The 27798-nt window shown below is 44.6% G+C and overlaps 1 protein-coding gene across 3 annotated transcripts in view; it reads right to left on the reverse strand.

Annotated features, from left to right (window-relative positions):
- Nucleotides 1-233: 233 nt before the first annotated feature.
- Nucleotides 234-27798, reverse strand: part of pigg (phosphatidylinositol glycan anchor biosynthesis class G (EMM blood group)) — a 76695-nt gene continuing 49130 nt past the window's right edge. For all 3 annotated transcript variants that reach the window (XM_029251910.1, XM_029251909.1, XM_018759686.2), the window contains 4 exons: nucleotides 21558-21749; nucleotides 16058-16367; nucleotides 13926-14089; nucleotides 234-3694 (listed from right to left, as the gene is read on the reverse strand). In XM_029251910.1, coding sequence (XP_029107743.1) covers nucleotides 3475-3694; nucleotides 13926-14089; nucleotides 16058-16367; nucleotides 21558-21749 — 886 coding nt within the window. In that variant the 3' untranslated portion in view covers nucleotides 234-3474. The remainder of the gene's footprint in view (nucleotides 3695-13925; nucleotides 14090-16057; nucleotides 16368-21557; nucleotides 21750-27798) is intronic.

Here is a 27798-nt window from a genome sequence, read left to right on the forward strand (position 1 = left end):
TTACTCAAGTAAGAATATTCTGCTGTACAAGGGGCAAAGCTTGTAACTTTCCTGAAAAGTTTGTGCTCAGCAACAAATCAATGAATGAACATTATCAATCACCACTGACACAGTTTACAAAGAAGAATTTCTTCACTAGATATATACTTCTTAAACGCGTAATTCAGTCAACAGTGGGTTTCCAGTAAGTGCTTCTTTTTAATTCACTCAATTAAGAAACAAAATGGCATCTTTATAGGATTTTATTTGTTATTTTTCACTACATGAATATCTGCTTTATTTTCAAAAATACTATGGTCTGTATAGGTAGATCTTTTAGTTTTGCTTCTTTCAAAATTCTCAGTCAAACAAAAACACTGATTATCTTGTATACACTGAAATCTTTCTACCATTGATCAGAAACAGCGGGTATTGAATCAAGCATACCGAAGTCATTTTATTGAAAATAGGGATAAACAACTGAAAAATAACAAAAGGACAGAAACAACACAAACAGCCCCTGTCTGGGTAAGCAAAGCCCGTAGAGAACATTAAATTAAACAAATTAGACATATTAGATGTAAAGCTCACTGGAAATGACATGGATCGTTTTTCTGGTCACTGCAAATCAACCTCTGATCCAAAATATTCCACACTTTACCAACATGTTCCAGTGTAGAACAGCAAAACAAAACAAAAAATAAAGAAAAGTGACAATGAATAGGGAAAACCGATGAGATAAATGAAAGCAAACACAAACAAAAGCCAAGTGGAGGTGATAAGTATTACCATGTGAAGTGATGCAGACCAACTGAAGAGGCTGCTTATTGCTCCAGGGAGTGACACCCCATGGTCAAGAGTAGAGAGCTCAGTCTTCTGCTGCAAAAACCATCCTCTGTGACCATGTTTTGTCCTAACGGAAATCTTACAGGATACCAAAGGCTTGAGAAACAGGTCCTGCTTAGTTCAGAAGAGCTCTGACACAGTGATTTACAAAGCTCTCAAAGCTACAGAATAATTTGAGACTAACAATGAGAAGTTAAGGAGAGAGAGGACACGTGGAAAAAGGCCGCTCTCCAGGGTTGGATGGCCAAGCCCGGTTTTGTTTCCGATTTCAAAAACTCTTACTTTGTCTGTGCCGAACATTCACCCTGCTCTTCTAGTAACGGGACTCTGTATCTTTAGATGTAGTCTCTTTATAAACCCATTACTAGTGTCCTTTCAGAATAATTAGACAACTGGATAAGTGTTTTCCGTTTCGATCTCCTTTCGCTTTCTTTCTTCAACACAAACATGACTCTCTGTACTGGAGAGCACCTCAGTATACATTGTTCTACCCTAGAGAGCACTGGCCTAACAATAATGGCCATACAAACACTTTGACTGCTTTTGGATCAGTGACACTACCATGTGCAAATGAGTGCGACAAACACTGAGATGTACAGTGGTGTGAGTACAATGAGTGGAGAACTTCCCCTTTTGAAGACAGTAGTGTTCTCTTGGGATGAGGTTCTCAGGCTGAAGGACACCATATGTTTGCCCAAGGAAGTGTCTTGCGGTACCATCAGGCTAAAAAGACATGAACATTTGTATTTTTTTCTCCATGGAAACCCCAAAGCAGTCTTTAGGAAACTGTATTAAAATGGGCTGTGAACAGTGACGACTGAGTGTATGAAAAGCGGGAATGAAGCGTGGGAATAGCTGGGGGTGAGCTATGAGGCGGCCTTTCAAGATGCAGATATGAAACTCCAGTAAAATGGACCCACTAAACTACAAACAAACTAAAACAAGACCAGGTAACACGGGCTGCACCACATGCTTAACGTGGTGGAAAAAAAACATATTACAAAATTACAAAAAACCACATTGCAAGATAAATTAAACCGTCTGCTAATTGATTTTGGTTTGCATCGAACAGATTCTTCCATGGGTTCCCAAGGCTGGAAAACGCACCCTAAAAAAAAAAACCATTACATCAATGACAAAGTATTTAGTGCCCCCTTTGGAGTGGTTATAGCCCTTTCAAATTTAAAACACACTGGACTTAGGTCAAACTAAAAATACAACAGTGATACCCACACCTGGAAAATATATTAAATTAATGTGCATAGGCTTCACAGAAAGTAAATACAACCATTAAAAACAGTAGGAACATGAAAGTTAACAGAAACAAAATGCCTCCTAATTCAAGTTAGGACAGTAGAACAGCTTCCCAGTGGAAGCTGGGATCAGAAGAGTGACACTCATTCCAACGAGGAGAATGGCCATGGGGTCTGCGGTACCTTCATCTGGGCTATAATCCCCAGGGAGAGGAGATGGCCCCAGTGGAACACCTACTTGCCAGACATTTTAAAGACAGCACCTTAAGGATCTAAGGGAGCCAGTGTGAAAAACCATTAGAAACATGGTTTATTCTCCCACTGGCCGATTAAAGCTAATGCCGAGGCCAGCGAATCGCAGGTGTGCTCTTTCGCTATTGTGCTCGCCTGGGCCACCTGCCTAAGAGTCACATGTACAATGGGTCGAACAGAGCATTTTTTACTGAGTGATGTAAACTCAAAAAAAAAAAAAAAAAAAAAAAAAAAACTATCTCAGTTAAGTAGTTTTTTGAATTTCTCATTAGAATAAATAAATGCACAAAAATATAGTCTTTCTTAAATAAATTCCTAAAGATTTTTCAAAAGCTTTCTCTTTGTATGTACTACACGGCATCGCATATACATTTAGGATTGAAAACAATCCGTATGCCTCGTTTTGACGTTATGAAGCAGAAGCGCGTGTCGTGTGTACGGTGCCATTATTTGCGGCTTGTATGTGAAATCACATTTCACAGCAAACTGTGGAAACCACGCAAGAACTACCCCTAACAGGATAGATGAGAGAACCAACAATGCATATAAGGGGATGAATTATTCATTTCAGTGCATGCATGAAAACATGTTTACACTGGGTTTCAACACTGCATTATGCAAAGAAGCAGATGTCTAAAAACTGAACGCCCATTTGGCTAGAAAGACCCGAAACATTATTATTCTGGATTGCGCTCAAGATTTTACTGGATACCTCAATTACCATCTTACTAATCTGTTCATAAAAGGTATTTATATCCCTCAGCATACCAAATTAAATAATCTTTTACGAATCAAAAGGAATGTAATAGAAATTTTTAGAGTACGAAGAGCTGACGACTCGAAAGATTCAATAAATCTTTCAACTATTATACAGCAGAGATGAATCTCATTAACCAAACGCTCATTCAGGTCAAAAACAGTCCGCAACATCGGAGAGTAATTGAGTATAGATTAGGGAAACGCAGCTCCTTCTGGCATTGGCAAACTAATCTTTGCTTTTCAAGAAGTGAGAGAACTAAGGTACGATGTCTAGAGGCTGTGTCTACGTGATGACAACCCAGGTCACGTGGGGATGGAACCAGAGGGCTCGTGGGAACAGTGCCGAGCACTTAGAGAGCCACCATCTCAGGCGGACCACCCGGCTCTAGGGCCTGCCTCCGTGGTTCTGGTCCATGACGGTCAGGAAGAGGCACATGGCGGTGCTCACCAGCGTGTGCATGGCCTCGTACAGCAGCTTAGGGGAGAAGACGCTCCAGATGAAGAGGTGGTAGCGCAGAGCCGTGACCAGGATGACATAGGCGGCGGCGGGGATGGAGCGCAGCAGGGCGAAACAGTAGCACCCGTGGGCCATGGCTGTCGTGCTCCTGTCAGGAAGGAATGGGTGGGGATTAGCCTCCGTGTCCCTGGGAGCCTTTTCCCATCTCTAGGTGAGCAGGGCGCTCTGATGTCACAACATGACAGAGATCTTTTAAAATCCTTCCTCCACACACACAATAACACACACAAAGAGGCACAAAAAGCAAATACGGGACAAACCGTAGACATCGAGACTGAAAAGAATGATGAAAAGATGATACAGATGATGAAATTGTGATAACACACGTGGGAATTTATGACCGGCCCAAAATCACTGTGACAAACACAGGCCCTGATGGGCCCGAAATAGACTCAGATCACATTTAACAGCGCATTACACAAAGCCTTTTCTACTGATAAGGGAAGAAAAAAAACAGACATTTGTAAATTAGACATTTAACTCCAAAGAGAAATAATGACAGGGGACCGCAACACTGCCGCAAACACTTTGTTAGTTCAACTGACGTCAGCTGCCATTAAAAGCAGCAATAAAAAGAACATCAGCAGAGCAGAGAGACATTAGCATTATAAAGACAAAGGAGAGGTGCTCTGACAGCAGAGCTTTGCACAAAAGTCTCAAACCGTCGTACAAAGAGACAGGAGAGAACCACCCTGAAGCTTCGGCCTTCCCCGAGCCACAGCGCTCTCCATTTTCCATTAAGATGACTGCGATCTGGCACAAATGCCTCGGGTCCCTGGGAGAGGGGTGCGATTCCATCCCGTGAGAATGGACATTTGGCTCTTCAAAGCACCTAAACCAAAGAGGCAGGCTGAGGTGAGGTCTTTGTGGACCCCGGAGGGAGTGCTCAGTCAGGGGGGACAAACCTCTGCCACAGCTGTCGCTACAGCCCATGTCTCGGGGACACTCGGGGTGGAGAAGGCGCTCACCGCAGGCCTGGCTCCCGGACTAGACCCCACTGCCTTTAAATGCATTTAAATCCCAGCTTCATCCATCTCCTCTGTGGCTAACAAGACCTTTGTATGTGTTCTGCCCTCGTTGGGAGTTATTAGAGACACCGGGCTGCTGAGCGAAAGAATGAGCCGCGAACAACACAATGATTTCGGCTGGCTGCCGGTACGACGGCGGTGTAATGAGAGGTCGGTTTGCCACTGTTGAGTTATTCCTTGGCAAAAGGTACAAGAAAAATGAGAGCAAATAGGAGTGGAAACGACTCCATGGAGAAACTGTGGGGGCAGCACACCATGACAGTGAATTTCAAGCTCTCAATGCATTTTTGGGGTTTTTATGTCCAAGTACGGTGACCAGGCGGGGAACAAAGCGGTGGACGGACGGACGGACGGACGGACACTGCACCAGCTCTGAGATGGGCGTCCTCAAACTGCAGGGTTTTGCACTCAGGTTGTCCGACTGTCCTGGATGGGTAACTTAGGTAGAACCTGTCCAATAGACAGGCTGACAATAAAGGTAAAAATACTGAGAAGCTTGATGCAAAAACGACTGCAGTTCCAATAAAAAAAAAACCATGTAAAGCCACTAACTACGTCATCTTCGTTTTCATTCCAAAACAGTTTTCTCGCTAGACAGTGCTCGTATTTGTCAAAACTAAAGCAAATCGGTCAAAACACCTCGTTATTTAGGCAATTTTTTGATATTGCAGCCCTTTCGTAAATACACTCCCTCTCACGATGCCCTGATTCTTCGCTTTCACTGCTATTTACAGTGGTGCCTGACACCTAGACGTTTACGTACTTAGTCTTCCCGGTAAGTGCCAAAATTTTAAATGTAATTTTAAAATGTAAAATTCTCCTGTCCTGTGGAGAACCAAACACAAGAAATTATGTTCACCGGCACCCATTACGCCCAAGACACTCTGCATGTCTCCTGGCAGCTTTTTCGTGGTTTGTCCCCGATAAATTTACTTTCTAGAATGCCCAGGAGGGGTGGGCAACCACTGGCCCGTGGACCCCCAGAGGTTTTTTCTCCCTCAACCTTCAGCTGGGAGTTTTTGTTCCTTTCCTCGGTGGCCAGTAGGTATACTTATAGCTCTATAATAAGTTCTTCATTATGGTAGCCATTAGTCAACTGTCTTCTTTGTTTGTATCAATTTTTCTTGCTGTATGCCTGTGTTAAAGCGCTCTGTGTCACTGTGCGAGAAGAGCGCTCTACAAAAAATAAAAATAATAATAAGAAATAATTTTTTCAAAAAATGTATTTGTCTGTAACTGAAAAGTTTTCCTTCACTGAGACTATTTACCACAGTGAGTCTCATCTCATCCTCAGCGAAAATGTCCCCAAAACAGTGTTTTTGAGCAAAGTTCCCCACCGTTCTAAATCTAAGACTATATTTGGAATCAAGTTACGAGCAATAAATTGTCCATCTGTTATATTTTATGTCTAACTTTTTCTTCTCCCCTAAATTATAAAGAAATTAAACATTTGTTATTTTGTAGTTAGAGGGGTGCGGTGGCGCAGTGGGTTGGACCGGGTCCTGCTCTCCCGTGGGTCTGGGGTTCGAGCCCTGCTTGGGGTGCCTTGCGACAGACTGGTATCCTGTCCTGGGTGTGTCCCCTCACCCTCCAGCCTTACGCCCTGTGTTGCCAGGTTAGGCTCTGGCTCCTTGTGACCCTGTCTGGGACAAGCGGTTCAGGTGTGTGTGTATTTCGTAGTTGCTATTTTTAAGGTTTACTGGGTCTACAGGGGAATGGTAAGCTATTTGTAGAAATTTCATCTTCATCAAAAATTGATTTGCATGGTTTTTGATCAAGCCGAGGGTACTAGAGCAGAAGGTGAAGTCCAAACCTGTGTGCAGTTCATTCATTCAGCACTGAGGTCTTGGAGAAGGTTCTCCTTGGGAAAACCTCATCGAACCAACACGACCTTCAGAGTTCAAACTGCGTCAGATGGTCCACCGCTTGGCCACCTACGTGGCTTAGATGCAGTGGCGTTGCTCACCAGCCCAGAACGACAGGCTTTCAGGTAAGCGGCAGCCCTTCTCACCCGCAGAGGGAAAGCACGGCTCATTTCTCGGCATCGTGGAGCGGAAACGATGAAGGTCCCATCAGCCCAGTCCCGTGGAGTCGACCAGGACTCCAGAGTGAACCCCTACAGAGAGCAACGCCCGCTAAAGCAGCCGGCCCCCGTATTCTGGTGCCGTCCGAAGCGATAATGATTCGGGGCGAAAGTTGCCAGATGTGTCGCCGCTAATGATGTTAAACGCAGGCTGCTGGAAACTCCGTGCCCCGAGGAGTGAACCGGCTTCAGACGGAGCCCCACCAAGCATGAAAACAGCCGTAATGAACAATTAGAGAGTGTAATTGGGCTCTGTAATTAATCTTATGCATTTCATACCCCTCTGCTTGAACACATTTTTATAACAAGGCAGTGCTGCGCGTTATTTACAACACTCATAACGCACACATGTGAAGTTAATTACACATGAAAAACACTGAAATTACTGCCGCACTACATTAATTGGGATGTTTCATCTCAGTTTAACAAGCAGTTTAAATTCTGCTTTCAACATTAAGCCTTTTAATGAGAGGAAATGATATGCCTGCATTCGGAAAGTGCTGCTTTGAGCCTTGAATTTAGACTGACTCGGAAACTTGAACTTATTATTATTATTTTTTTTAAACAGTATTGCATAACGTATGGCAACAAAAGCTCGGGTTTGCCAGTACCGCTCACAAGTCAGGGGGACGTGCAGCATTGACAGCACCCTTCTTTATGGAGGGGGATGCAGAGGATGTCCACTTGTTGCGCTGCTTCTGTTGACAGAGTCCAATCCAATTTAAACAGTTGACGCTGTAATCTCATTACAATGATCGCTGCAGGTCCGCTCATCCCAGGCAATTTCCTTCCGAAAAATGTTACTTTTGTGTGCTGCACAGCATTCCGTTCCTTTTACACAAACTACATGTGCAGCACGGACAGCCTTCAGCAGGGACATGCGGCTCGGGAGGAGGTGGTTTCATAGGGCTTCATGAAGGAGTATGATGTTAGAGAAGGGTGTTCGTCTCACGATGTGCAATGTGGTTAAGGAACTGCTCTACATATTAACAGGCAGTACAGACAGAACCCATTCATCCATTCATTAGATGCAAGGCTGTGATGGTCCAGAGCCAACCCTGGAACCAGAAAGTGTAAGACAGGGAATACCCTGGACGTTGAAGGGCAGTCAACACACACACACACAGAAATGACAAATATTAGAGTCATCGGTTGACCTTAAACACATCTCTGAACTGTAGGAGGAAACCTACACAAACACTGGGAGAACATGCAAACTGACCGAGCCACACTAAGCCGGATTTGAGCCCATATCTCCGGAGCTTCCAACTGTGCCACCCAGACAGAATTGTGGTCACTTATACTGTGCTGATGCTTCAAGGCTCTAGTGGTTCTGTAGACTTCGCATGCAAATGGCTTCGGTCCCAGGGAGTGTCCTGTGATTGTACCCTTAAGCAAGGTAGGAAAACCTGGCGTTTTAGAGTTGTTTAAATCGGAAGAGCTGTAACCTCCGTATACCAGTCCGAAAACAGTCTGCTAAGAACGCAAAAAATGTAGGGTGTCTACGACTGCAGGCTTCGTGCGAAAATGAAATCCAGCTGTCATGAAAGGTCAACTTCTGATTATCATTTCTAATTAAACTGATGGAAAGAACTGGCTATGTACACACATGCATACCACTTTTATAATATGAAATTGCGGCTCCATTTCACCCCGGGGCACTGGACTTGTTCATATTCTATACCATGCTGCTGTGCTGTACTGACTTAAACAAGTACATTTCCTAGAGGAAGACATGCGAAGTGAAGCAGGTGCTCTGCGGGTGTTTTATACCGCCTAACCCTTATCTTGTTGTGCTCTGGGTACGTTTGCCAACACTTTAAAACAACACAGTATTTGGTGTTGAGAGGTTAGCTAACCCCCCATTTAGAATGGAAAGTATAAATAAGGTAGAAGTAGGGGCCACCAGGTAGCATTGTGGTTAGAGCTGCTGCCTTTCAACCCAAATGTTGCAGGTTCAAATTCCACCTCCAGCTGGAGTACCTTTGAGCAAGGTACTTACTAAGCTGTATAAATGGGTAAATAATTGTAAGTCGCTTAGCACTGTAAAAGCGTTCCGTTTTCTTTTCCTGGTTGTCCCCACATGAAGAACCATGTAGATTTCCAGCTTGAGTCACTATAACAGTTTGAGGCCACATCCACTTCCACATGAAAACTTAGCATTCATAATGGAAAAAGAACAGATAAAGGGGTCTCCCAAGAGACTCATTGTGCCAAGATGCCCCCCTGGTGCAGACCAGATCACAGCTCCAATCCCCTGGATGGTACCATTCATCATGCCTTGTAAGGCCTGGTGCCAGCAGGGCCGGCCTTAGCAATTGTGGGTGGGGCCTCTTACTTTTCAAAGTTTGAGATGGAGTGTAGCCCTAGTTGACCTAACTGGGTCAAATAGGTTCAAATGGCCTGAGACTGGACCTGGGTACCAAAACAAAAAGGTGTCGGTAATGCTGCCAGCTCACAATACTTGGGTTATGTGAGAGAACGAGGGTTCAATCCCTGCTCAGCCTGTGTGGAGTTTGTATGTTCTCCCCATGTCTTTGTGGGTTTCTGCCAAATACTTTGGTTTCCTCCCACAATGCAAAAACTTGTTTCAGGTGCACTGGGGATTTTAAATTGCGAGTAGCACCAGCCACAGGTTATTCAGTGCCGGTCCCAATCCCAGGTAAAATGATGAGAGTTGACATCAGGAATGGCGTCTGGTCATAAAATATCCACTCCAATTTCTATGTTACTTGAGAACAAAATGGCCAAACCTGGGTTCTCCTGGAAAATGCGCTGTAAAACTCAATAATAATAAAAATAATAATAATAATAATAATAATAATAATAACAACAATAACAACAACAACAACAGTAGTAGTAGTAGTAGTTGCATTTAGCTGACACCAGTGTGGAAGGCAACAACCTTAGATTTGTATATTAAGCTACTTCAATTCAGGGAAAGTACTTTTCTCAAGGGCACTACGGCATGCACTGATGGGTTTCAAACGCAGGTCCTTCAAGTGTGAGGTGATGCTACTAACCACTGTCAGCCTACTTATTTTAATATTGTAAAGAGGCCCCTATTTTCTCAAGCCTGTCGGCTCAAGAACAGGAAGCACTCTGCCATGTCATATCCAGCCGGGCGACGCTAACTGGACAGACAGAGACGTAGCTGTACCTAGGTGGGGGGGCAACACAGGCTGCTGGAGGGTAACATATCAGCAGGGCCATGTCAATACAGTCCAGGAGACTGTCCGTAACTCGATTTTCTGACACGCCCACCATGACCCGCCTCCTTGTGCCCTGCTGCTTGCCTGTGAAATATGAATTAAACCTGCAAAACACTGAGCATACGAGTAATTATATCAAAGGCTCGGCAGCCTTTGACAAGCAGCGAGAATTGCTTTCTCCACCCTCTTACATTTCGCAATGGTAACTTCAGGGAACAAACGACTTGTTTTGAAGCCAGGATCGGCCCCGTTTGGCAGACACGCTGAGGAGAGGGAGGGGCAAAAACACCTTTAATAATAGAGGAATAAACTGTCAGTAGCTTTCTCCTTGGAATGTCTGGGAAGGACAGCGAGGCCTGCAGTCCCAGTAGCAGCCAGATGGGCCGCGTGACCCCACCAACGCCATCGCTCACATTAATAAACACTGTCAACTTGTTGTTACATCAGGCGGCAAACAGAATGGAGTGCCTAAAACGTGTTGATACATCTGAACATATTAATCATCAAAAACTTGTCGGCGCAGCACTGTAAGGGCTAATGCAGGTGGTGCTCGACTTATGATGGGGTTCCGTTCTGACGACCTTGTCGGAAATCACAAATGCCCACAAACTGCATTATTTAAAACATTAGTGTATATATAAACAACATGCAAGAATTTCATGTTGTATGATAGGGCTTTCTTGCCTTTTTCCAGTAATTTCACACATTATTAATGTGAATGGTAAGCTATAGTAGTAATAAGATTACAATATTATAATTATGCTTTCTTGCTGCACTTTTATTTTCACATTCGCTCTGTGTTCTGCACCACCTAATACTCATGTTTTTCACATTAACATTACAAAAAAAGAATCAGGAATGACACGTTCTGTAAATAAAACACAGTTGCTGACGGACACGCTGACTGAAACAATAACAAATACGGTGCCTTTTGGCAGCACGGCCAGTCGATGTTATTGTTCGGAAAATGGGACGGCCATCGTTAGACATTACGAGCAAATGTCGGGACTTGAAAATAATAAAATGGGACAGCTGGCATTAAGCAGTATTAATATAAAATGTGTGTAAGTCTGAGTGTGTGAGGGAAACGGAGGGAAATATACGAGACGTGGGGAGAATTTCATACCTATCAGCTGCTGAATTGCTCCCAGAATTATTCCCTCCACCACATTTCCTCTTGATTCGATCCCCAAGGACCAGAATATTGTTAGCATACAAGACAGATATACCTCCCTCCCCTCTGCTGCCACCTCCCAGCAGAAAATGTGCTAAGCCAGGATAGTCAAAGAGCCACATTGTAAATGCCACGTCTCATTCCCAGGCAGGCAGGACGGGGATACTCTTCAATTACAAGCTCATCTAAGAGAAAGGGAGCACTTGCCTGTGCAGAAGCAGTTTGCGGGACCCCAAATCCTCTCTCTCTTTCTGAAATGATATGTCAATATTATTTTGCAGATGAAAGTCTTGGATCCGAAGTCTCTCGACTCGAGGAGGAATACGGATTGCCAAGGCCTTCGAAGGAGTTCTGGGACATCTCGACCACCATACTATTATGACGCTGTTGGAACAACGCCGCAGCAGTTATGTACATATCTAACAGTGTGAGTTGCCTCGGACAAAGGCATCCGCTAAATAGCGAGTCATAACAATAACGTTAGCTCGGCCACGGGGCGCAGCAGCTTGGACACGGCCCCCGGTTTTAAGTCAGAGTTTGTCCCCATTGCACTGTAGAAAAACAGAAAAATGTTCTATGACATGTGGCCCTACCCTACCCTCTCTGATCTAAGAAGCTTGGCTCAGTTTTTGTAGCGCACACTGTAGCTGACCTCCATCCCCCATTACGACTATTTTCTTCTTTCTTCCAAAAGTGCTCCAGTGAGCCATTCTTTGAAGGAGCGCAGAGAAAATGCCCACGACCCCGCGGGTATCATTCCATCCAGTTCATATTTCAGCGTATCAACTTCATTTATCAGAGAGAGCCAGAACGCTGCGTCGGCAGGTTTGCCTGTCCACAGAGCAATGCTGGCGATGCAGCACAATAAAGATTGCTCATCGAAGGCTTTTTACAGTCAGAAAGGAAAGACGTCACACTGCCTCGTGAGAAAACCCCCCCATCCCCACTTGCACTTCTACTGGCTTTCCTGCTACCTCTATTGGATTCCGGAGCCAGGCTCCCTGGCTATTGATCGCTGCCCATTTACGCTCTTTGGTGTCGAAGCCAAGCACTGATAGCGTACAGTGCATTATAAATGAGCTGAGCCACGTCCGGGCACTCTACTGTGTCGTTCATCAAGGACTTCTGAGACGCCACTGCATGAGGTTTTCTGAGAAAAAGGATGGTGGAGTCCGGGGGGCTCTGTTTACATCATGAAACACATAATGGCAAATTTGGGAGTGTGGGGGACACAAATCTGCAGGGGAACTTGTTTCAAACGAAATTCAAACATAAAACATGCATCTGTTGAGAAACAACACAATTATATTTGATAAAGATGAGCCGTTACAAACAGGGATCTCAAAAACTACACACAGAAGAGCTAAATTACTCAAAATGTGATCATTTCCCATGTACTGCACATTAAAAGCTGTGATTTCGCTAATAGATTCTCTCTGTTTCACACACCAAAACAGAGGCCTGTGCTACAAATCACCAGTCTGGTGCCTTTGTGTGGGACTGTTTGTTTTCCACTGTCTTTAAAGGGAAATATTATCAGCTGACGCTTTGGTCAAGAATCCCTTGAAAAGATATTATGAGCCTCAATAGAACTGTTTGCCAAAGAAAAAAAAAACGGGTTAAGTAGATTCCAAACACAAAAAAAATAACAAATTACCATTTCGATGAGTAACAATTAAAAACGAAAGAGGGTCCCATAGTTGTGTGCCATTTCCGTGGATGCGAGGAGGACTTTGACAGCAGGTTGCTGCTGCCTGCCACGTGTGGCAGTGCCTCCCACCCTGAATCTGTGTAGCCGCTGGGGGTCTGGAGCTGGGCCAGCGCTGACATACGCCTGTGACTCATCAGCGTGGCGACACTAGCCGCGATCCTGGGAAGAAATCTCTCGGGGAGATCAAAGGCGGGAGACGTCGGGATATGTGATTATGTCACAAGTGTCTTGGCACATCGGCGATGCTTTAATTTGGCCCGTGCGAGGGGGGGAACCCGGGCGAAGGCAGCCCATGAGCTCAAACCCATGCTTGTTATCTGCCCCAGTAATTACAATTGGAATGTGTGCGACAGAGGTGCTCAAAGCATTTCCGCGATAAAAAGGACTTTTCTTCTGTCGCCAGCAAACTGCCCTTAAATCCTTTCACGTTATCGGCCGTCGGAAAGCAAACCCGAGAGCACGAGCCGCTGTTTCACAAGGCCTTGATCGCCCTCTGCACACAGTAAGAAAAGACATCTTCATACATTTATTGAACTGTTCTTTTGTGTGTTTTTTTGATTGGGCCTCTGGTTGGAAAGCTGGAGCTCCATTATGTCTCGTGATTACTGCTCCTGGTATCTAACCCATAACTGGTCTGTAATGGCCAAATTAATCAGGCCATTTGTTAGAGAACAATGATCCATGCTGCTTGCAGTGTTCTCGGTTTAAGGTAATCTCAAAGAACGCTTCTGCACCCGCTGCCTAATGAATAACTGCCAAAGATGGAGTATCGTTTCCTGGACCTTAATCAAAGTTGGCACGCGGCTATACACAGACTGCATCGAGGACAGCACAGCCCATCGCTGCTTATCAAAGGTTCCATTGAAGGGGCCTTACTTCATTATAGGCCTAGTAATCTTTAGTCTAGTACTTGTAGGTTTCTACCCTTGGATTGATTGATTGATTGATTGATTGATTGATTCCTTCAATCCACCCTGTCCAGTGCATGGTTGCAACACTGTGCAGACTATATCTATTCACAATTTGGTCAAAACACTGAATATCTTTAGAAATTTTTGGGTTAAACAATGGTTAATTTTGGAACGTGAGTGTGACAGAAAGCACGACTGACCTAGCATGCTCCAGGCTGAGGTAGCAGACCAGGTGGCAGGCCCAGAGCAAGGGCCCGGCGTAGGTGCTGAAGGCCGTGAGGAAGATTGCCGGGGCCTCCACGTAAGTGTCCAGGCCCACGAACCCTGCTGAGATGTCCACTGTGGCTATGTTGTTGGAGTTTCCCTACCAAAGGAAAACAGCGTTATCAGAGGCTTCAAGGTGACCCAACTGCACAACTATCTGCAGCAGAGATCAAAAATAACAAGGCGAACTGGGATATAGTATCTGACCAGGCAGGAGTCAGGGAGCCACACATTTTTTTCCGAGTTTAATTTCCTTGAACATCTTGCCAAAGCAAATTTATATGATATGAAAGTTCTTGCCAGGCTGCTGCAGAATCGATCTTAAAAGATTTTAGAAATTAATGGGTCCATACTTGCGAGTCTCTTCAAAAATTCGAAGCACAGGAATTAGTATGAGCTTCTCGAAGAAGACAAGCAGTGCTGAAGATGCGAACATTGTTAAGCGGCACTGACGCAAATCAGACTTGGCAGTCTACAAAGACGTAGCTTAATTGAATATGTCTTTAATAAAAAAGCCAAGAAAGACTTAATTACAGTGTGCATCAGGCTTAATTACCAAACCGTAAACTCGACAAAGGGACGATGGATTCTAAATTCATCAATTTTCTTTATTGATAAAAAGAGACTTTGCATTAATAGGCGCATCACTGGGGTGCACAAAGCACGTAGTATTGCACGGTCATATTTCATGATGTACACTTTATGTTAGACTGAATTTATTTCTTTTCAAGTTGTTTTATTTGTTCAAATATTCAGATATCCAGCAGTGTCAGTTTGTGTGAATGTAGACATTTTTGAAAGAAACACGTAAAGTTTTGTTTCAGAATAATTACCATATGCCAAGACAAATCTGAGGGAGGATAACAACAGGAAGCAGGATAGCTGGAAAACCCTTTAAAGTTTAATAATGCAGCATTAATTGACTTTAGTCTATTTCACACTGCGTATATAATCCAGCCACACCAGATGTTCAGGATGGTGTGTTCTTTCCACCTGCCCTTTGGATGCCATTTTTGCAACTGCCAGAAGGTGCAGTTCCTCCTGGTCTTGGCCCTACAGCCTCTGAAGGCTCTTTCTATTACGACAAGGCCTCTGGACCGGTGCGGACATGACAAAGAGATGTAGCTCCTGGTTTCAGCAAGACCTGGATTAGCTCTGCCCTTGAGGAGACCCGGCTGAGCTCCGAAACCGAGAGGAAGCCTTCCAGCTGGCAGCCCCAGACCTGTTCTGCCCTCGCTGTGCCCTCAATTTGCTGTTGGCGTGGAATTGTAGAACCCGATGGTGGTGGTGCGGGGAGCAAGAGAATGTGGTGAGGGAGGGCAAAGGGGGTAAAAGCATGGCAAGTAGGCAATTAGGAGCGGCTCAAAATAAGCCAGAATTTGTGGTTGAGGGTCATCGCTTTGTTCAGATTGCCATTTTCAGGCCTGTAATTTCATGCTTGGATGCTTAATGTAGTAATAGGCTCGCAGTGGCATATTAATGCCCTTTCCGGAAAAATGAATGATACCCATAGTGAAAGGAGGGCCACCAAGTATTAAAATACAAGGGAAGAATCACTTTCCTGCCAGAGCCCATGAACCATATCTTTGTATGTAGCAGGATAATATAGTCATTAAACTTCTACTTCTAATAGAAAATGCAGGATTGCAACAGGTTCTGTGGTGGTTAGAGCTGCTTTTTCGTGCTTGTATGACCAAAGTTCGAAATCTATCTCTTGCCGTAAACCCTTGATCAAGGCACTTATCTTGAAATGATACAGTAAAAATTATCAGGTTGTATAAATCATTTTTATTAGCTTACTGTAAAATCCCAAGATTTTGAGCTGCCTGGGGATAGGTCTCGGACAAATGATAATTAATAATAAAAATAACATTTAAATGTTGGTAGCTCGTCATTGCGAGTGAGGATCGCCAATGATGTGACTGGTCCAAGCTATGGTGGTGTGAACTTTGATAAACACACAAGTGACAGGTTTGAATGTTGTGATGGAAAGTGGCGAGGTGTGTACAAGCAGAAGAGAAGCATATGGACTAAGGAGCGGAAACTCGCCATCTCCTTGACCTCATACCTGGAAGTAAAAGAAAGCTTGCCCAAACCAGTAGTGCATGATGGTGATCTGGGCTGCGTCGTAATGCTGCTCCCACCAGATGAACTGCCTCATGGCTGTCTGGATCAGCAGGCTGCAGGACAGCACCGGAAGGTTGTGGGGTCGAAAGAGGAGGGAGGCTAAAAGCACCAGGCCGCTGTACACCTCCCACAAGCCCCGGGCCTTGAGCCGCACATCTGCCGTGACCACCTGCGACCTCAGAAGGTCCTTGGCGCCGCTGAAAAGGATGCCCAGCACGAAGACGTACACAAAGCGCGCCTCAACCGTCCCCCTTGAAGAGAGAGAGGGGGAAAGAAGGCAAATATTATCCGTGTATCTATCCATTATTGTGAGAGGTCCATCTAGAGCCATTAAGGAGTGCAGCGCTGATGGAAACACAACGCATCAATCTTACATGACAAACCGCGTGAAAGATAAATGTGTCCAACAGCAAGGATCGTTCACACGGCCGAAGGTAGCGCGCAGCGTCAGAAGCAAGCCGCGATGGTTTCATCGTGAAGGGCACGGTACAGACGGAAATCTACCCCAATTGCGCGCAACTGCGTCTTCTTGGAGGCGGGTGCTGAAGGCAGGAAATCAAATTACGTGCGCTTCTTGTGCCGTGTGTCGGAGAGCGCTGAAGCGCCGACCTATCTACAGCATCGCCGAAGGGAACAGGCGGCAGGGCTGCGGACGCCAGAACACTTCAGTGTGTTTTACACCTCCTGTTTAGCTGTGCTAAACGTCTGCTTCTACATCAGAGCATCTGCTCTATTTGTTTACTTTAAAACTGTAGACTTCAAAAAACAGTACCGGGTATTACCTAATATTCCGCACGAGAAACACACTATAGTGGTATTCAATTTTGAGCAGGCTGTAAATGACACAATATTGCCATTATCTATCTGATGCTTTTCTCTTAGGTGACTTACAGTGTTAGGTTTACATAAGATACTTACAGTCATTGCCTTAGTTATACAGCTGGGTCATTTTTACTGTATCAGTGCAGTGTAAGTACCTTAGTCGAGGGTACTACAACAACAGGTGGGTTAGGATTTGAACCCAGAACCTTAAGATTACAAGGTAATGGCTCTGACCACAGCGCTATCCTCAGCACTAAAACTGGGTAAACGAAAGCACCTTAAAAAATCATCAGCTAAACCGGCAATTCGGTGAAGCCATTAAACTGGAGAATTGAATGGATGAAGGGAAATAAAGTCCTTTTGGGACTTTGCTGCAACATGCCTGTGTACCTCCATCATCACCAGGGAGAAACAGAGTGCCTGGATACTACTTAATCCTATGGTGCCCCATGCAGGGACTGAAGCAGATAAGTAGGAGTGGTGTAACATCACAACCTCCGGAGGTCAGGAAGGCCAGTGAACACCGGGTTGTGCCCTGTCTGCAGGTATTCTTAGAGCCATCATGCTCTCCGAGTGGCCACGCAAGCTCAAGCTCAACATCAATCGCTGCGACGTCAAGAGGCGCATCAAAAACAGATGCTCCTGGCTTATGTGTAACCATGGCAACCAGGCTCTGTGACAGAAACAATCCAACATGGAATTTTTAAAAACAACATAATTTCTTCAAAGTGTGCAGCCATGAAAGAATGGCTTTGCCACAGATAAACATCTTGGAGACAAATTCACTTTGTGGTGCGAAGTACCTCAGTATTATGCTGGGAAGGTCCAAAAGGACCATCGCTGTGCTGTTGGCCGACAGAAAAGCTCAAGTGGGAACAAAAGCAGGCGCCTCTGATAAATAACCTTTCATTAGTGAAGCGAGTAGAGTGAAAGATCACAGCCACCACCTGAGAGTGATCAGGGCTGATTTAGTCATCACAGTCACCATAGTGACACCTCTCTCCCCCCCCCCACACCCACCCACCCACCCACCCACACACACACACACACACACACACACACACACACACACACACACACAAAGTCCCTGTCTGGGTGCTGGAGTGTGGGGACCAAGATGTATGGAGTGTTCAGACTCCAAAGCCATCTTACTCTTACCTTGAAGAGTGAGCGACAGTAAATGTGTGCGACTCCATAAGGGCTCTAAGATACACACCGTGTGTGTGCAGGCGCAGGGAGGAGAGCACCTGAAATCCAACATACTGAGTGCCAACCGCCATAATAAGATACACACACACACACACAGACACACAGACAGACACACAGACACAGTTTTAACTGTTTAACTTGCCCACATTACAAACAAGGAAAAAGGAGATAGGATGACTCCCCAAGAGGAAGAATGGTTGAGAAATCACTTCCTGGGGATGTTTTCTAAACCTTTTTCAGGTGTTTAGCATTTTTCTTTCACAGTTTTACATCCACATTTCAGTCCTTCCACAATCACAGTGTCCTGGGATTATTTTCTGACCATTTCTTGGACAAGCAATCGGAGGCATTTTTTTCTCAGCCGACCTGGGTCTGTGTGCGTGCCTTCCAGACTGCCATCGCCTGCACTGCCACAGAAACATTAATCTTCCTGGGCACCTTTATTTCCATTCTCAAAGTATAATTCTGATTCTTAACCAGCCCCAACAGAAATGTGCTCAATTCGGAGGCTTTCTGTGTTTGCGTAGGTTTCCTTCAGGTGATCTGGCTATTTCTCACAGTCCAAGTGTGTTTTGGGTAAAATGGAGACTCTGAATTGCCCCTGGTGTGTGTGTGAGTGAGCGAATGAGTATGTGTATGCGAGCTTGTCCTGCAGTGGACTGGCATCCAGTCCAGGGTACACCTGCCTCACACCTTAAGTTCCCAGGATAGACTCAGCACCACCATGACCCTGGACTTCACAAGCAGTTATTGACATCGAAAGGACCGTGGACTACCAATAACATAAGCTTTGGAACAATCATAATAAGCAGTGCAATCGATCAAAAGCACGCAGCACAAGCGCACCAAGCGTATGCGTGTCTCCCTACAGTCCCTAATGCGAAGGTATTTAACCAACATAGTGTATGTTTACAAACAGGCCGGCTGCAGCGCGTGCCGCCTGGAGCGACTTGCCGTGATGACTCTCCTCTGGGAGAGAGAGCTCCTGCTTCCAGGGGACAGAAATAGAGAGGCACTGTGAGACAGTTCTGCAGCTCGTACAGCGGTCATGTTTTATTAATCCTGAGCACACCGGAGCCCCTGGCACTGAGGGGGCATAAAAAAATACATCTGCTGAGTATGACTCCTCCACTGCAAGGGGGAGGCTGGGTTGAAGCCACTGTGGCATCTGCCTCCTGAATGTCTTGGTTTGAGAGGATGTGAACGGCAGACAGCACACAATGATCACGGAAAAGGTAATATAAATAAAATAAAGGTGTTATGGAATGTAACAGACAGGTGGGACCATGGTACAGCAGGTGCCTCACAGCTCCTGGGGTTGTGTGTTCAGACATGGGTTCGAATCTGGTTCAGTCCGTGAGCCTGCATGTTCCCGTCGTGTTCACAATTGCCTCGCACAGTTTGAAGACAAGTGTTTAAAGTGAACTGGTGACCCTGAATTGCCATGATTGTGTGTATATGAATGAAAGAGTGTGTGTGACTTCACTACGTTACGGACTGGAATCCTGTCCTTCGTGTACCCCGGGTCGCACCCTGTGCTTCTGGGATAGACTCTGGATCACCAGAAACCCTGTGACAGACAAGAGGTTATTGACAACGCATGAACTCACAACAGTACAGGCTCACACACCTAAGCACATACTCATAAGCACACTAACATGCAGTTTGCCACAAGCACTCTGGTAGAGAGATGAAAGCTGCTGAGCCAAGCAGTTCTCCAGGAAGGCAGGTTGTGCTCTGAGTGAGCGCACACACACACACACACACACACACACACACACACACACACACACACACACACACACCCCTGACCAAGACGGCTGATTACACACATTACATTGACAGCGGTGTGTAGATGGAAGACGGGTAACTGTGACAGCGGAGTGTGCTACTGTTGTACCTTCCCCTGGTGGGCCTCGACCCACTCTCCCCCCGGCACACCTGTGAACCGCAGCAGTTGTGGGATCGTCTGCACCTCCTCAAGAGCGCCTCCATGAATAAATATGAGTAGACAAGGCATCAACACCATCCACCACTGAGTTAATTAGGTATAATTTTTGCCCCTTCTACACAGCTGCATCAAAGCGGCATCAAATCAATTTTTGATTACAATGTTATAAAGTTGTTAAATAAAACTTACTTTCCCCCTTTTTTAAAACTTGAGATCAGTGTTGGTTTGTTGTTAATTACGCTCTGCATTCATTAGGGTTTATTAGGCTGAATGAGACAATATAAGCAAGAATTTATGACTCCACAGTCTGGTATCCAGAGGCACAATCATATAAAATATGACTAGCGGAACTATGGAACAAATAGCTCACATATAAAGTTAAATGTGAATATAAAGTTGAAAGTGAATATCTAGCCAGCCACTACAGATCTGAGTTGAACTACTTTGACCACCGGAGGAAAAAACTGAGAGGAAGTTTAATGCCTTCCACAGAAGGCCACAAAAAAAAAATCTATATATTGTCTATATGAAATCTATATATTGTCTATTTTTTGCTCAATCTACCTTACTGAACTGCTTTAAACCAGTCAATGGTTACGTTTATTTAGTGTAAACTGTCAATTAATTCCACATTAAGTGGGGCTTCATAGCCAGGTGGCTGCGCCATTGATCGAAGTGTCGCACCTTGGTCAAACACGCCCCACACGGCCCACCTGGGCAGATGAAACAAGATCAGTCAGGAGAGTTTGGAAATCACTCTTATGAGGGCATTAACTCATACAGGAAGCATGATGGCTGGCTCATACACTGCTGCTCGCCTTCCTCCTCTTCGTGTGACAGTCGAACGCCTCTCACACGAGGCTATCAGTGTCGAAGCTCCCTCTGCCATGACCTCCCCCATTGCTGTGGCCTTGACCATTATCATACAATTCATCTGTGTTTATTTGAGGCAGAGAAAAAAAGACTGGACTGTTCTGTAACAATGGACAGAGTGTTTACAGATACAGAAGAAAGAGCCAAAGAAAAAGGACAGACAGCGGTTACGGGTGCAGCAGTGGTTGAGGACCTGAATTTAGGACCTAATTGTTCAACTGAGTTCTCAGGAAGTAAACTCTTCATCTGCTGCTGAGAATTACACTAAAAACAAGTCTCTTATTTAATTTTAAAAGGACAAAATGGTACCACTTCACCCAATGCAACAAGCAGAGGACAAAAGTGACTTCAGCTTAAACAATGGAATGCAATGACCCGTGGTATACGTGAATCAAAGTTACCTCCCTCTTGAAAGAGAAAAGTTTCTCAAAAAATAACGGAAACATTATTTGATTATATGCATTTTGCACTTTGTGAAGACTTTGAAGACTATGCCTCGATAAGGATAATTAATGACCCAATACTTGGAAAAACTTTGCCTGATATTGGAATCATTTAAAGAAAAGGTGAAGGAATCAAAACTCACTTTGAGAGGTCACGGAGGTTGTGTTGCCATGGGAACAGCACGTTGCCCACAGCTGCCCGGTAACTGTAAACTCCCAGTAGGCCAAGGGCCAGGGCGATCTTGGATACCAGGGAACAGCGATGCTGGACCAAGATCAAGATGAGTGCCAATGAGGAGGCTGAGAGTAAGGAAAGCGCCACCTTGTGCTCCGCACTGCAGAAAAAGAAACAGCCATGGAACAATAAGGAAAGCCAAACGCACATCGAACCATAAGTCAATAGGGAAAAAAATACACACACACACGCACAAAACGATCAACCAACTGGGAAAAGCACAACCATGCAGGGTCATTGATGAATCGGGAAAAACACAAGCGCACACAGACCAGTTGGGACAAAGACACAGACATCGATTAGTCAGCAAAAGCACACCGATGCAGGTCCATCAACCAATCAGAAAAATTAGACACAAAAATACTCAGACATATGTGAACAACCAACACAGGGACGGTGACCGGGGGGGACAAAAAAACACACCCGCAGCCATCAAGACATTCGGTAAAACAGACACACACAACTATCGACCAATCAGAAAAAGGTCATTTATCATGATAGACACCACAGTTGTAGTTTCAGCATGCAGGACAAAATCCAAAATTGATTCTCTTTATTCCTGGGGCAAGTCAACAAAGACACACACACACACACACAAAAAATAAATAAATAAATAAATAAATAAATAAAAACACTTCAGTTGTCCTCTTTGAACTGGATTAAAAGTAAATTCTGGTTTTCTTATAATATAAACTTTCTTTATGGTATAAACTTCTAGTAATTCTAATATCAATATCTCCAAAGGCTGCATCTCCTCTGACTGCTTCGTCAAAGCAGGAGAATGACCCAGTTCACAGCACAATTTCTTTTATGGACAGCAGCTCAGAACTTCCACCCAGAGACTTTCCTGTTCTCCAGCGGCATGTGGACAAAGAATTTAAAACAGAATAGAAATGCGAGCACAAACAGAACCCAAAAAGACACGAGAGAAAACACTCCTTTGTTCAGCAAAGGTTCATGGTTCAGGCCATCCATCAATAACACTGATGTCTATATTAAATGTATGAATATATGACCCAATGTTGCAACAAATACTTTGGGAAGAAGGCAATATCCCTCTGCTGGTCTCAAGTTCTGAAAAGGCTTTCAGACCCACAGAAGTCCAGCTGGTAAATTTCCATTTTATTTAATACAAGTGTATCCTGAGAAATCTGACATTCTGATTGGACTCGTCTTGAAAGCAGCACCAGACCTGACCCCACCCAACTCAGCCCAAGAGAAGACCCCATGTGCTCAAGTGAGAAGCTCTTGATGATGTTCCACTTCACAGCTGGGCTGTAGTCCTGCATAGGGTGTTGGAGGTGGGCCATGGAGGTGTGAAGATACAGAGGTCATGATGTGTGGAAGAGTGGGAATCCTAAAAGCCTTGGATCTACTTTCATCTGACCCCTTACAGTGTTCAGAAGGCGCCATGCTGACCGACCAACGACAGCCCAGTCCTGGGGAGAAGTCGTTGATCCACCATGTCCAGTTCTTTCCTCTCATGTACACATACACAAAAAGAGAGGAAGTGCCATCTCCCGTGGCCTGCTGTGTGAGGCCCATTTCCTGGGCAGCCTTCAAAGAGCACAATGTCCACCAATAAAGCATGTGTAGCTGTAGCTGTGGAGAAGAGGCGAAGCTTCCTGTGTGCGCTCGTTTCTCCCCTTAGCTCATATCTTTCATTCGGAGAATTACTTAAGGGTTGCTTTTAAGGGTATAATGGGAAAGAGAATTCTTACTGGAGAAAGTGAGTCAGTGCTTTTAGTGTCTACTCCAGACTTCATTTCACAGCATGTTTACATTTTTAATATGTGTACTTTGCTGTGCGGAAACATTCATCCATTACAATAATAAAGAAAAAGCTGTCAGTTTGGGTTGGGAATGAAAGGAGGGGAAATCGGTGTTCGAAGGGTTTGATTCCCTTGTTCGATCTAGAATGTATCTTTAATTAAGTGCTCCAACACTAAGGTTGGAAGCTTAAAAATTTTTAGAAATTTTCATTACCATTAACTGTTTTTTTTTTTTTTAAGGGTCAGCAGGCAGTGGTGCCTAGAGCTGCCACCTTGCGCTCGAAGGACACGGGGTGGAATCCCACCTCCTCCTGTAGTTCTCTTAATCAAGGTACTTACCGTGAATTAATACAGTGAAAAAAAATAATCATCTGTATAAATGAGCAAATCATTGTTAAGAGCCTGGCCTTCAAACCTAGCACTTTAAGTTGCCTTAGAGAAATACTGGTTAACTAATAATTCAAATGCTGAGCTAAATGCAAAGATGGAAGGAAACAACAAGTCAGCAATATGAAAAATAGAAAATCATCAAAGTGTTTAAAAAAAATGTTATGCTAACAAACTTTGCTTCTGGCAATGACCAACCCAATAAAGAGGGATGTGTGAAAAATTCCTTTTAAAAAGCAACCATTTGACTTTTATGTATAAATTGCTCTATTGTGCCAGTGGTCACACTCCAGAGCCTGTTGGTGAGATGTCTTGGGGGAGGGGCACTTAAGGTGTCACTCTATTGCCAGTGGTCAGTCCATCTCCACTCGTCCCAATGGTGTGGCTGTTGATTAAAGGCTGCTGGGAGCGATGCCAGGTGAGTTCACTGAGCTGCCGGAGCTCCTGCCATCACTGGCCATCTCACTGTAGCTCTGCACTTAATAATACACCATGTCCCCAGCTTATTAGTCCACAGGACTGGTCGTTTATCAGGTGGACATCGCTGCTGGCACTCCTGATGAAAACCTTATGTTCACATCGTTGTTCTGCCTGTTGCAATCCAGTAAAATGTTTATAGCATTGCTAGATGCATGTGGTTATTATTACAAAAATAACATTTATTTGTTTTTAAGATCACGTTTTTCTCCAAAGCTGCTTACAATATTAACCTCCTTAGAGTGATTTACCCTATTTATACAGCTGGGTAATTTTCACTGGAACAACTGACAGTAAGGACCATGCGCAAAAGTACTACAGCAGAAAGTGGGATTCAAACCCGGGAGCTCTCAATCGCTCACATACCTTACATTTATATTTATTTAGCAGATGCTTTTCTCCAAACCGACTTCCAATGAACTCTACGTAGTGTCATCAGCCCACACACCTTATTCACCAAGGTGACTTACACTGCTAGATACACTACTTATAAGGGGTCACTCATCCATACATCAGTGGAACACACTCTCTCTGACACTCACACACTATGGGGGAACCTGAACAGAATGTATTTGGAATATAGAAAAGCAACAGAATAGAAAGGCAACAGCTCTAAGCACTACCCCAGCCCATATACTGCTACAATAGTGAGTGAAACCTTTTATTATGAACCTGGTACAGCGCTTGGAGGGTGTTTATCTCCTAGTTAAGTAATGGACCTCAGTCTCGTAAAGAGACTCTGAATGGAGGAGAGTACATGCTCCTTCTTGTTTGCTCTCTGCCCAAATAGCCATCACCACACTCCTCCTATCGGGCTACATCTTGAGGAGTTGAGGACACTGGGATACCAGCTCACAGCAAAAACAGGCTGTTTTCATCTGATGGAGCCTTTGGCTCCCGATTCCCACGCCTATGCCATGACACCTTCACGGAGAAACACTCAAGAAAAAGCCAAGATGATGTTAGAAGCGGCAACTTTTCGATGTTCAAATTAGGAAAGGTGGGTAAATGTGTGTATTTAATTTATTTTTTAGTATTCAGAACTGCCCATACATAAAGTGTCCAACAGCTAACAAGACGAGACATAAAAAGAGGACAAGGAATTCATTCCCTCCCGGAAAATTTAAAACACCCCTGCCTCACAGTATTATAATACTATTCCTTGGTTATGCCACCTCCTATTCCCCCCAAAATTTCAGTTACCACGAAAAAAATGTTTGGAGTCCAGATGTTCAAACTGTCAGTGATGTGGAGTCTCCACTCTGTTGCTTTTTGATTAATTTTTCTGAATGCTTTTCAGTCACCTTCAATTATTTGTGGGATTTGCAGACTCCACTTCTAGATACAATTGCTTGCACCGCAGAAAAGTAATAGCTACTTTTACAGCAGCTACTCAAAGTGCACTAAATGCCAGATGCAAGAGTTTCGGTCTGTAACTTGAGCAGCGTCAATGAAATTTTTGTTACCTTTTCACTGAAATCCACGTATTGTGTGTTTTCTTGTTCCAGCTCACTTCTGTACAAACATTAGGAACCATATCCTTTCGAGGACAATTTAACCTCTAACTACCCTGATCACCTAGAGCACACAAAATGTGACAAATCTACAGCTCACTCTACACAAGATTGCTTGTGCAACAATAAAGACGGTGGGTGGTGCGCTGGCGCTTGCGCTTTTTTGTCCGGAGTCTCAAAGCAGAACCTGGGTTCAGATCAGCAGAAAAGTGTTGTATAAAACGATTAAAATATGAACCGTTTGATGGTGCAGGTAATGCACGCTTAATAAATCAGCCAGAAGTCGGCTTGCAGACCGGCGGCAACCCATTACAGGGTGTTGACGTCAGCCGTCAGTCTGAAAAGCTTCCCGTCTGGGACCCATACATTACCGGGGACTGCTCTTTGAGCTTTTCGTGGTTAGCGTTGAGGCTGTACCTTGCACTATGACACTGCGGTATTCTATGTATTCCATCCCATCCCCTCATATCAATGAAACCATGGGTCATAAATATTCCCACACAACGCCATCAAGTCAACCTAAAGCCATTTCAGCCTCGCACCATCTTCCCCAGCTCCTAATATTACGGCAGACAGAGCTCTGCTCTGCGCTCCCGTGGCCCGCCGGTCAGTCCACAAACATTCTGCACGACTCGCCTTATTCGGCCCGCCGAATTTATGGGACCACTAATTACACCCTGTGTCCAGGATCAACTGCGAAGAAAATTATGCACCAGACTCACCTCCCCTCCTTAACTGATCTCACTCAGCTGAGTTCCCGGTGTCCTTCTGCTCCCACAAGGTGAAGCATATGATTCATAATTACCGCTATAAGAGCTGTTTATTTGTCTGGCAGATGTCCTCACATGGCTTTAAACATCTTGTATAAACAGACAGCAGAAGCCTTTCATCAGCTGGGGAATGCAGAATTAGGCAAAGCACATTCTGACATTTGTTCCCAACTTCCGCAGGCAACAAACCGCGATGCATTAAGATAAAACCACCAAGAAGTGATGCCGCTGAATCATGTTGCCTCATATCAAGTTTATTGACTTCTTTTTCTGTTGCCCGTTTCCCAGTTAAACCTGACGGGTATTTACGTAACACACTCTTTTAGGGGAAGTAATTATGAAGTAAAGCAGGACTTGCAATCAATTCCACCAAATCTAATCAAGATAAGATCGATAATGAACTGCATTAATTAGAGATTATAAAATGGGCAGGGTACGGCAGTACAGAGGTGACTTTGGAGGAGGGTTCGATCCTTGCCGGGAGGTCTTGGGAGAAACGTGTGGCTATCGGTAAGCAGACCCCCACTGTTGCACTGGAGCAATGCCCCTGAAGGAAGCCCTCATGTGCTGGAAGACTAACAAGCTCTCTTGCCTCTTCCTCTCATGCTAAGATCTCTGGAATTTGCCGGGCTTTGATTTCAGTTGCTGGATAAGGCTACGCTAAAGGATGTGTGTTAGATGCTAAATCCAGAAGTCTGAGTGTGTAGCAGGATGGAGACACAAGACCGCCAGTGGGGACAAAGTGTGTCGTAATGCTATTTATGCTGAAAGACATCAAAAACCAACAGTAAAACAGAACACAGTACTGCTGAAAAGTGAGAATACACCTGGGGAACACCTGTATGAGATGAACTGGACAAAAGAGTAAAAGCAAAGCAACACACATCTCTGGGAATTGCTACGGAGGAGCTGGGAAGATATGGCACCTCATTTCCTAATCAAACTTGTTCACCCACAACCAAGTGTGAATAAAACCCAGTTTCTGGCAAGCGTACTCAAACTTTTGACTGATGCTCTGCATACCTGTGAGCACGGCACAGAGGCTACTTTGACTCTACAAAGTAAACGCAGCCTTCGCTTATGCAGCACACATTAACAAAGCAGTGCAGTGACTCCAGTAATAGAGACACGCATCAATGGCCTACTTACCTCAAACTCCTTCTGAAGTTCGACTCCGCTGCCCGTGCCTAATTATCCGTTGGCACATCCCAACTTTTTCTTTGCTCTTT

The sequence above is a fragment of the Scleropages formosus genome, chromosome 5 (genome assembly GCF_900964775.1).
Source record: "Scleropages formosus chromosome 5, fSclFor1.1, whole genome shotgun sequence".
NCBI classification, from domain to species: Eukaryota; Metazoa; Chordata; class Actinopteri; order Osteoglossiformes; family Osteoglossidae; genus Scleropages; species Scleropages formosus.